The sequence below is a fragment of the Corvus cornix genome, chromosome 1A (assembly GCF_000738735.6).
Source record: "Corvus cornix cornix isolate S_Up_H32 chromosome 1A, ASM73873v5, whole genome shotgun sequence".
In the NCBI taxonomy this organism is placed as follows: domain Eukaryota; kingdom Metazoa; phylum Chordata; class Aves; order Passeriformes; family Corvidae; genus Corvus; species Corvus cornix.
In genome coordinates, this window is record NC_047057.1 from 72,813,429 (window position 1) to 72,825,526 (window position 12,098).

The 12,098-nt window shown below is 40.2% G+C and overlaps 1 protein-coding gene across 13 annotated transcripts in view; it reads right to left on the reverse strand.

The window, feature by feature from the left end:
* Window positions 1–12,098, reverse strand: part of ERC1 (ELKS/RAB6-interacting/CAST family member 1) — a 282,238-nt gene that overhangs the window by 30,786 nt on the left and 239,354 nt on the right. For 11 of the 13 annotated variants that reach the window (XM_039570271.1, XM_039570277.1, XM_039570270.1 and 8 more), the window contains one exon: window positions 2,109–2,210. In XM_039570271.1, the coding sequence (XP_039426205.1) occupies window positions 2,109–2,210 (102 nt within the window). Of the gene's footprint in view, window positions 1–454; window positions 522–2,108; window positions 2,211–12,098 lie in introns of all 13 variants that reach the window. The other 2 variants (XM_039570275.1, XM_039570273.1) reach the window with 1 other exon arrangement.

Consider the following 12,098-nt stretch of genomic DNA (forward strand, 5'->3'; position numbering starts at 1 on the left):
CTCGGCAGCAGATCTCAACATGCTTAAAACCTTCAGGAGGAACATTATCTTCAGGAGGAACATTATCTCCGAGCAAATTCTTTACAAACCAGAATTGAAAAAGCACACATAGGTTTGGCTCCGGCGCAAACTGCTTTGAAAAAGAATCCGACTGAAAACATTTCCTCCATGAAGTCAATGATAAATGATATGAAAGACATTTCCTGTTCTCTCGTACTTGCACAGAAACTCAATTACATGCCCTGGAAAGTTCTCCCCACAACATTGTGAAACAATGATAGGATGATTAGAAGAAGAAAATCACAAACTGCACATAAACACACGAGAGACACCCTCATGCAGAGACTATGGAAGCAAGGGGGGGGAGCACAGCCAGGGTTCACAAAGCACACGGAGCGAGGTGTGGGAGTGACTGTCGGAAACTTTTCTACTGGCAGGAGAGGTTGGTTCTCACCGTTCTGAACAAAATGGCTGAGCTAAGAGCATCTGACTGGTTATGCCCAAATACCCTCCTCCTCATCCTAGAGGTGCAGAGGTGGCAATGGGAGGAAAGCCCCAGAGCAGCATGGGAATGAAATAAAGAATTGGTTAGTATTTAAAGCACATCTGTAAGTACAAACAGTAGTACCAAGCGTTTCAATTCCTTATGCAATATTCTGAGCTACCTTGAGGTACAGCTTTCTTTGTTCCCTTGCAGGCTTTGTCAGCTTTCAAAATGCCCCTTTGCAAAGGCGAAGTGCAATCAGAGCCTCCTCCCACCCTCTCTCTTCCCTATGGCCCTTCCCTGTGAGGTCTTTGCAAGAATTTCCATAAACGTCTAAATTTTATTTCTTTTTTACATGTTATCTTTTCATTTCATCTTTGAATGCTACTCTGCATTCATTTGCAAGCATGTACTACAGTTACATGCTGGAAATAGCTTCAGATCTCTTCAGACTTCAGTGTAGAAACAACGGATATTCTAACATTTGCACCAAATTAAGATTAAGAAATCCATTTAATTTTCAGTATTAACAATTTCACTCTCCTGAAAAAGGTAACACCAACATCTTCCAAAAACACTGCAGAAAATTCAAGCCAGTCAATGTACAGTGGAGGAAGGTATTAAATCAAGATGCAAAGGGGAGTTGCCTTGAAAATGAGAATTTTTCTGTTCATTTCTTTGTATACATTCCTTCTTGTTTTCTGATGCAGACATGAAAGGAGATTTTTTAAGATCTACATTTGCAGGGTGAATATGTAATTGGCTTTTGACATTTTCCTCTTGTACCTTACTCATTATTTCTGTGTATCACTAGGTTGGCACTTAAAGGCCTAGAGTGAGATGCTTCCCTTCAGATCTCACCAATTTCTACATGAGTCAGAGGGCAAAGAGAAGCATTCCTTCACTCCATCGAGGCAGTGATTAACGATAGCTAATATTTTAATTAAACTGCAGTGGATGAGATTACAACATGGGATGTGCAATTATGTTGGCATTCTCTGTGCTACCCAAGGGATGGCTAATCTCTCTGATAGTTATCAAGCACACAGCTGTGCTTTGTAAATGCCACAGGAGGCTCCTCACTGCTTTGGAGATGGTAAATTGATTTTCCTTCAGTTCACGGCCCATTGAGTTTGTGAGGGAGCAGTCTGTGCTCATTTGGCACCGAGGCCAGGATTCCCTCATGGGAAATGAAGGGAACTGCTTGTTTGCAATCCATAGATCAGAAAGCTGATCCTGGAGCACGATTTCCTACTACTGAAGACAAGAAACAGTCCTGGACACTCCACACACTCAAGGAGTAAACCTGAGCTACTAAAATCTGAATATGTCATACAGGACTCGAATCTCACATTTCAGGAGAGTAATGTTTTTGTTCCTTTGCAATGTACCTCCTCCTTCCACCCACCTAACAACAGCTTGGTACCAGGAACCATTCATTCACATTTCAGGAGCCTTACACAAAGCCAACACAACAGCAACATCCAGTTCTGCTTCATAACTGCATTCTGGAATGCTGCTTTCATTCTGAGGTACTGCAAGCGTGTTAGGGAAAAACTACACAAAAAATAATCAGCCCTCATAGTAAAAATGACTTTAAAAACAAAAAAGAGAGACACATTACCTGGTCAGGGGAGGGCTTGTGGTTGGTTTGGTTGGAATGGGATGAGGATTTGAGGTGGTCATCCTCATAGTTGTCAGCCATCAGCTTCATACGGTTCTGAGTCTATTAAAAAAAGACAAGAAAAAATAATCTCAGTCTACCTTCTAATGCTATCGTGGGGACTAAGGGAAACAGGGTATTTATACTTTTCTGCATATCCAAAATCCATGCACGGGAAAAAAATAAGACACGTGCCTAAAACATCAGTTAGTATTACCATAGAGAATTGGTAAAAACTGTGGAGACACATTCCAACCTGTTCCCTTTAAAGCTAAATTAGTTTTACAATTAAATGGATCATCTGACTTGTACCTACTAAAACTTGTGCTGCACCAGAAATGAATTTCTTCTTTTACATTCTTGGGATTAAGATTCAGACATCAACTTGGAGAATAATTCAATGAAAACATGAGTTAGGTGTCCCTAAGTCAATTAAAAAAACCCTAAAAACCCTCTCAGTAAGCAGTCAGTTTAAAAAAACCAAAAAGTAAACAAGCTGAAAACAGGTTATTACTTAAGAAGTCCATCCAGTTTCAATATGCAAAGCAGTTTTCAATTGATATATCAAAGAACAGAAGAATTCTGAGACTGGTCAGAAAAATGTGAATTATACAAAAGCCATCCTTGAGGAAATGAAAAAGTTAATAAATAAATCTTGGGGAAGAAAAAGTGTCATAATGAAGGCTTATAAAATTTATATTTGAACATAGTCAAGTAAATAATTAGCAAAATACAAAAAAAGTCTCTTTGTTTTTCTTCAACTTAGGAAATTTCAAGTTCCAGAGGAGATATACTTTTTAAAAACACAGAATAAAAACAAAATTGTGTAAGAATAAATAGAATACGTGACTTTAGGAATACCATTCTAGGCAAGCAAGTGCAACAAACGTTCAAATATACTACCAGGCTGTGTCTGCAAAGGAGAGGCTTAGTGAGATTAAGCCCTTTTAACATACTACCCTGCAATGAGGTCCCCCAGCACCTACAAACACACACAAATAAGGAAAGAAATGCACCTGGAAAAATGTCCCACCTCCCCAGCAGGGCTCACAGAGGCCATTCAGGCAGCAATGATACTCTGTGGGTAGCCAAGAGCTGGGTGAGGGTCTTGCAAAACCAAGTGCTGCCTCCCTTTGCATTATCTGGGTGCCAGTGTCATTGGGAACTCATACATGGAGAGGCCCCAAAAGTGACGGATGGCATTTCTCCTCCCAGCTCAGAAGGCACAAAGAGCCCCACTTTGAGTTTTGTGAAATCCTCGTATTCTAAGGAAATCAAATAGCTAGCCTGACCTACGTCAGATACAATACAGAGCAAATTATCTACAGCTAGACACATGAAATCATCAGACATGCACTAAAACTAAACATCTTAAATGAAAGCTCAAAGCTCACTGTAGAAATGGCAGCTGTTGATTCAATCCCTTCATAACTCTATGGTTTCTCACTGAAAACTCTGAAGTTTAATGAGCATCTCGAGGCTAGAGAATGCAGATTCTACTTGTCTCTATTCAGACCATGAGAGAGAAGGTCCAGGATTTGAATCTGGATTTGATTTTATTTTGGATTAATTTAACAAAAGCTAATAGTAAATTGAGCTTAAGCAATAAGCAATTTAATCATGCAAAATTTTTATATTGTTTGCTCTGCTTTGTCGAACAAGTTCTGAATTCCAAGTCTGACTCATCATTCATAAATCACTACTTGAAACATGCCACATTAATCCTTAAACAACCAGTTTATTGCAACGGCACTTTCTTAATATTTATTATTTTATTATATTTAAGGTTGTCTCTTCAACAGTTTCTTCTTTGCAATGAGAACAATTGATTTTAAATAATTTCACATTTCCTTGGAAATGTATTGTTTTGATAATAAATAATAAATTCTTACATGACTTTCAGTATGTGTGTGTGGAGAAAATCTATTGAAACCCAGATGTTTAGCAGAATGCTAGCACAGCACATTAACTTTCCTGAGAGAAAACGTAGTTCTTCTCAGATAGAGGCAGCATGTTTTATGATATTACATGAAAAAAAAAAACCCAAACAAACTATGTTAGCTGGTACAGGTAGAGAAGAATAGAGGCATTGCAGGGAAGCACAGACTGGGTCAGGTTGGAAGGGACCACAGTGGGTCATCAGGTCCAACCCCCTGCTAGAGCAGGAACACCCCAGAGCACACGGCACAGGATGGCATCCAGAGGGTTCCTGAATGTCTCCAGTGAGGGAGACTCCACACCCCCTCTGGACATTCTGTTCCAGTGCTTGGTCACCTGCACACGAAAGAAGTTCTTCCTCATGTTCAGGTGGAACTTCCTGTGCATCAGTTTCTGCCCATTGCCCCTTGTCCTATTGCCTGGCACCACCAGGAAGAGCCTGGTCCATGCTCTGACACCCTTCCTGCAGACACTGGCATTGATAAGGTCCCCTCTCAGTTGTCTCTTCTTGATGCTGAACGGGCCCAGCTCCCTCAGCCTGTCCTTACAAGAGAGATGCTCCAGTCCCTTCAATATCTTTGTCACCCTCTGCTGGACCCACTCCAGGAGCTCTGTGTCTCTCTTGTCCTGAGGAGCCCAGAACTGGGTACAGCACTCCAGGTGTGGCCTCACCAGGGTTGAGGAGAAAGACAGGATTGCCCCTATGACCTCTGGCAGTGCTCTTCCTAATGCACCCCAGGATACCATTGGCCTTCCTGCTTCCAGGACACACTGCTGGCTCATGGACAGCTCATTGTCCACCAGGACCCCAAGGCTTTCTCCTCAGAGCTGCTTTCCAGCAGGTTGGCCCCACACCTTATCTCTGTCAAGACTGGCTACACCCCTGTCCCACTTCAAATCTAGTTTAAAGCCCTCTCAATGAGTCCTGCTGAGTCCCGAGCTAAGATCCCTTTTCCCTTCTGATACAGGTGGACCCCACTCGTTGCCAGCAAGCTCAGTGTTGTATAAACTGACCCATGATCAAAAACCACAAAATGCTGCTGTTTACACCAGTCTTGAAGCCAGGTGTTCATCTGCATGACTTTCCTGTTTCTTGCTCCATCATTCCCTGCAACTGGCAGCACAGAAGAAAACACAACTTGGGCTCCAGATCCCTTGACCAGTTTTGCCAAGGCTCTGAGGCCTCTCTTCATTGTCCTTATCCTTTTTGCTGGGACATCGTTGCTGCCCGCACAGAAATCTGTAAGTGGGTGACAATCAGGGGCTGCATCAGGTTGGGAGGTTTCTTGGTGATGTCCCTTATCCAGGCCTCTGGAAGACCACACACCTCCCTCTGGTTTGGGTCTGGTCAGAAAACAGCACAGCTTCCCTCAGAGAGAATTCTGAGTCAAACTGAAGAAGTTGTGTGCTTCTGTCACTTCAACTCAAGTAGAACAGCCTACTATTAATACTTGGCAGCAGGTATTGAGAAGTGGCTGATGGAATTGGGCTGGTTTAGCTTGAAAATGAGGAGGCTTTCTTAAATTATAGGAAATAGAGGACATGAAGCCACGCTCTTCCTGGAGGGGATAGGACAAGAGATGACGGATGTAAAATGGAACACAGAAAATTCTGATTAGAGACCAGGAAAATTCTTTTCATAACAAGGTCCATCAAATGCCAGAACAGGCTGCCAAGAGACTGGGGGCTCTCCATCCTCGAAGATACGGGAAATGCAGCTGGACAAGCCTTGAGCAAGCTGCTGTAATTAGTGATGCTCTCAGCAGGTGGCTGGACACAGAGGTCCACTCTAACCTAAAATATGCTGCAATTCTTATTATTTGGAATTTTCATCAGATCATTTCAGAGTTTCAAAGCCAGACTTTTCAAAAGAAGAGGGACGTAAGTTCCAAAATCCCTCCTACTTGCCAAATATGGTTTAGTTGCTTAGCTCCATTACAGCCCTTTGAACACTTCAAACCAGAACAATCTCTGCAGTGTGCTGATGATGACAAGCCTACGGGACCCAGTTCACCTAGAAGGACATTTTCTATGTTCCCCCTTTAATTCAACCTGACCTCCCACTGCAGATGCTGTTAATTTAAGAGTGCATGTCTGTGACAAGTCTTGGCAAGATAATGCCAAAATCAGTATTGTGATTCCATTACAGGAACTAATTTATGCATGTATCACTGGAATTAGGCAAAAATCAAGAGATGGAAGAAAAGCAGTTTACTTCTTGATGGATACCACTAAGAATTATTTTCCAACATTTAAATTCCAAGCAGTGTTGCAAATAAAAGATATAATACAATATTTTTACAATTCTTTTTGTATCAAATATAGAAATAAAAAGCTTCTGCTTAGGACTGGACTACTAATGACAAACTTTTACTTGGAAATTTTAAAAATAACCGTAAGTACATGAACTGAGTTTCTCTCCTATTGCTCCACTACAGAAAAAAAAAGTCCAAAAGGATGGAAATTTCTAGAGCAAATGGCTGTTGTAACGATTTAAAAACAAACGGTTTACTTTTCTGTGGGGAACCACTCCAACATCCTGCAGTCCTGAGCTGGTTTGTCATGGTGCTATTATACAATCCTCTCCCACCTCATGAGGTTATGGCTCAGATCCTAGGGCAAACATTTCTACATCATTGTAAAAAGTATGAACAACAACGTGGTTTAACCACGGGGCCCTGTGAGAAAATAAATGAGCAGTGCAGACAAATCAGTTGTGTCAGGAGTGCTTTTGTCTAAAACCTCCAGAGCTGTAAGCAGAACTAGCAATGATAGGAGCTAGATGTCAGATTCAAATCTTGCTTATAAAAAAATACCATGTGCCCTTACAGGTACCTTCTTCATGCATGTGCAGAAAAAATGCTGGAGTGAAAAAAATCTGGGCAAAATTCCACAACCCAACAGGTTTCCTGATTTTTTTTCCAGAAGGTACCTTCATTTCACTTTTTTTTTTGACAGATTCCATAAATTTCCTCCTGGCCCTCCAATTATACCTTCCCCAAAGCCCCCACAGCTTGTCAAAGCCTTTAACAATGCTCTTCTTTTCTTCCAATAGTCACCATGCAAAAGAACAGACCCAAACCCTTCAGACTGGTGTCAGTTCTCAAAATTACTCAAGAGCCACCACACACTCTCCAGCTCCTATCTGAAAGCCAGGAATGACTGTGGAGAACTTGCTGCTGCAGACCAGAGTCTATGAACTGCAGGTCTAAACATAACATCTCCAAGGGTACTGCATCTAAAAAACCCCAATTTCCCCATGTCATATATTAGACTATACTCTAGAAATATCAGATCTTGTCCACCCCTCCCTTTTTGCACCCCAGAATTTCTGCAATTATCCTTTTGCCTCTTTGATACACTTATTGTTAATGCCTTTTTTTGCTTCTTGTCATTATTTAACTCTTTCTTCTTCCCTATCCCTTGCTACAGCAGGCAGTTATATTAAAAGAAAAGAGCACCAGGAGAAAACATGAGATAAACCTGTTTTAATCATGAATGTGAATGATCAGCATCAGAACTTCCTTTAAATGTGCTCTCTTTGTTTGTTTCATGGTCCTGCCATGATTTCACTGTATTTTCATTACCTTTTTTTTTCCTGGGTACCATATAGTTCACTTCTGCCTGTATTCTATAATCTCTAAATGTTCGGGTAAACAAAGAAATTACCGGTGTTAAACTGTTTCTAACATAACCAACACCTGAAAGCTTTCATTGCAAACTGCACATGTACACTATTTTACCTGCCAAAACTGGAGCCACAGTGAATTTTTAATGAATTACCAAGTTCCTCATTCATGGAGGTACTGCTTCAAAGCACTCTCTCACCTGCAGGTTCCTAAAAGTAAGTTATTTTATGTTCACTGATGTTCACTGCAGGCCACACTGGTAGCTTCCTTGTGCACCTTAACACTAAAGACCAAATTAATAGATATTATCACAGTTAAATTAATACATGAGAAAAACCAGAACTGATGCTGATCCACAAAGTTTAAGGGAAAGTCACAGACATATTCTGGAAAATAGCTGGTAAAGCCTAGAGAAGTGCTGCCCGGGTCTGACAAACTCTTTATTGTGGAATTCCACATATAAATTTGAAACCCACAGATTTAACTACAGACATTGTTTATAATATATTTTACAGAATGTTTTTATTTGAAAGCTTGCATGAAGTTGTATGTTCTAATGAGAGTACATACCTTTCTTAAGCATTTCTGCAGGACAACTAGTGTTCTGGTAACCATTACCCTGGCAAGTTTTTGAAACCAAGTTTTGTTCATGGGGATCACACATTTCTGTATCTCTAGAGAAGCTCTTTAATAAACAACAGATAGCAGCCCGTAAGCTGTGCATTCTCTCTATTAATCTAGTCTGCTTCATAGGCTCATTGCAGTAATTTACCCAAAGAGTTTGCATCAAATCTGTTCCTCCACCATGAAACACAGCACAAACCATGACATCAGTGACTACCTTCTCGTTTTTTGTAGAATATTTGCGTGGGGTAACTTTGGTTTTGCTAAGCAGTCTAAACAAGCTTTATTAATCCTTTAATGTAGAGTTTAAAAAACCCCACATGAAGTAAATGTTAATACAATGACTGTACTTGTGACAAATGACTACGTGGTGGAGGCAGTGTGTCAGTGCATTGAAGGAGTTATCCCATTTCAATCTGAGTTGAACGTTTCACTGGAAGCACATGCAAAAGTAACAGTTTAGAAATATTTTTACCACTAATAACATAGAAGTATAATAGATAAACTCAGGTGATTTTTCTTTCTAAGTGTGGGCCGAATTCAGTAGCTCTGAAAATTATGTACTTGTGAAGACTTTCAGATAGTTCTTTTCTACTTGTTAGAAACCTGCAGTGAGCCATAATCCCTGTTAATGCCCAAGCAGCTCCCTGCTGGAATCTGGCTGTCAGAAACACAGAAAGAATAATCCCTGTTATCAGAATAGCATGCTCTACATAACTACCTCAAGTACATCTATACCTACCTTGAACATACACCTACCTTGAGCCCATACCAACCTTGAGCATTAGGATTCTGAAAGATTGTTTAAGTATTTTACTCTCTGCCCCCTTCCCACTCATAACGTTTAATGAAATGGGAGACATTTTTCAAAATTGTAAAGAGACAGTTGCCATCTTTGTTTGTAAGGTTTAAAAGACACCTCGTTAGTTAGGTTTGGCTTTCCTTTTCGCTATGGTTAGGATTAGCAACTGAGATTTCTCTGTTACCAGCAAACAGCACAAATTTCAACTGCACAGATATGAAACCCATTCTTGTTACTACGTTTCTGTACATGCTGGAGCCTGTGTTTTTGTGAGCCCAACAAAGAGCAGCTGCTGGGGTTTGTCAAAGCCTGCAGGATTTAACACAGTTCTACCTGAGATGCTGCCTTCTGCACTGGCTGCTGGCACTGTTCCAACAACATTACATTGTAAGTGAAAGACTTTGTCAGCCCAGCTAATTTCCGTGTTTAAAAATGTCATTTTTCTGTTCATCTCCCCACACATGATAATTACTGAGAAGCTTCATCCTGAAGAATTCATACTCAAAAAGCCTCTGAACTAAACTAAGGAAGGCAGATCATCCTGATATGGCATGCTCTGTGAGATTTGACATATGTAGACATATGTGGACGGGATTAAAAAATAAACTTGGAACTGAAATTTTCCCTGCACAGGAATTATCTCTTGGAACTTAGCTCCTTAGGGGATGAACTAACTAACTGTGGAATTGCCCAGTGACAAAATGTATTGAAATCTATAGCTGTGATTCCTGTATAAAGAAAACCAGTGACACACAAAAAACTCAAAATCAGATCTGAATTTGGGATTCCTTTTTGTGTTATACCATACAATCATTATAGCATATGTTCCTTTAGCTCTCTTTTACTCTCTTTAGAGATACCTCAAGATGTGTTTAAGATCAGTGGTAACAGAACTGCCTTTCTCAATTACTTGTTTCACAAGAGCTGGAACCTGCCCAGTCACAGGTTTGAAAGGAAGCTAAAAATAAAAAAATCTCCTCTCATGGTTAACTACTCAAGAGCAAGCCAAGTATGTTATTTCCTTGGCATCTTTCCACTGCATGGAAGGGTCTTAAGCAGAAATATCATTAAGGTGTGTCTTCCTGTATCTCAAAGATGTCTGAGCAAGTGCTGGAGTCTGAGGACATTTACCACCATACAGTAAAACTAATTTATAGAGAATGGGTGGCCTGTGTGTCAAGAAACTCCATTCAGGCAGGATCAGCAGGACAAATGGGAACCCGTAACATCCTCAAAGCATCCTGGATCCCTCACACAACAGAAAACCCAAGAAATTATTTACTGACATTGATCTGCAGAGAGAACAGCAAACAAAATGAGCTGCCGTTTTAATTCTTAAGGTAAAGTAAGAGAACTGGTTCTATTCACATTCCAGTTTTGAGCAGATAAAACCTGTATACTCTAAGTTTAAGATAAGCAGGAATTTTTTGGGTTATCAGCCTGCCCTATGGTGCAGTTGGTTAGGGCAAGTCTGATCTTGATTTCATGCTATGGAAGAGAAAGGGTTGCTGCAGAAGAGAATATAAGATCAATATCTTTTGCTGCCACATGCCCTTAAAACAGAAAGGACTAATTTATTTAAATTAGCTGAACAACTGCTTTTTTGCTAAATTATGCTCCTACACCCACTCTCGGAGTGTTGTCCCATCTTCAATACTTCTTTAATCAGTAAAGAAGTGATTTCTTTTGCAGACAGCATGGCTACCCTTGAAGAGCACGTGAGTCCACTTTATTACCCCTTCTATACTGACTAATGAAATCTGCATGCTTTGGATTTGTATTCTCCATCTTCTAAGCATGGCCTTCAACCCTATAATAATCTCTTTCTGCAGCCTGCCTCCCCCATGGTGTCTCCAGGCAAGAGTCAGCTGGGACCAGTGTGAAAGTATGTATGTTCTGAATGGCCAGCCATATGTGTATGCTACAGCCAAACAAAATATATCACAGCTCAATTCTCCTTGCCTTTCCCTGTGTGGGAGCTCTACTTTGGGCTCTTTTCGCCTCTACCCAGCTGTGGATGTTAATTAACTTCCTATAAATTACAAAATCTTTGAGACTTCTTTTCCTGTGTCAAATTTGCTTGAAAATGGTCAATAAATTGAAAAATTACTGGGTAGGAACTACAGCTCAGCTAAGCAGATGGATGGCACTGTCATTTAAACTCTTCTTTGGAGCCCAAACTAACACATTTTGTTGGAATTGTAAGAGTTTGGATGTAGACTCTCAATATATCCTTGCACTAAATGCTGCACAGAAGTGGAATTTTCTGGTACATGCCTTTCTTTAAGATTCTGGGAGGCTGACCTGCTACAAATTCTCAAGTGATCAGCAGCAAGCAAGCCTCTCATGATTAGTTCATGTGTCTGCTGAATGTTTAATATATACAGCTTATTGTGTCTTTAATCTGCTTTGATACTTACCACAAAAGACAACTCATTTTAAGAAAAAAGTGAAATGCTACTTCAGTAACAATGCAAAAGGACATACCAGTCTTTGTCATGGTCCTCATTAATAAAACCATTGAAAACTTCTGATTGTACTTTGCCCCTTGCTCATTTTCCCCCTCTCACTGTGTATTTGTGGGTCCAAACTAAAAATTTAACCTTACGTTTTATAGAACAACAGAAAAGCAAAGACAAAAGAGCAGCAAGAAAAACAAGTTGAAATAAACTCTTCCTAAAAACTTTGATAGGTTGGTGACACGTGTTTTACAAAGGAAAATGTCAAAAGTATCTCAGGTTATGCTAAGGTTGGAAATACACATCAACATTTTATTGATCTTGTGATTTAAACTTGTGCAATTTAAGCATCAACACTAAGCACTCCAGAGAAGGTTAATCTTACAAAATCTATGAAAAATCTGAAGGCAAACCCCCTAAATGACCTACATGTTATATCCTATCGAACAGGCAAATATTTCTCTCAAATACAGAACAAAGTTTGCTTGACATCGTTGAC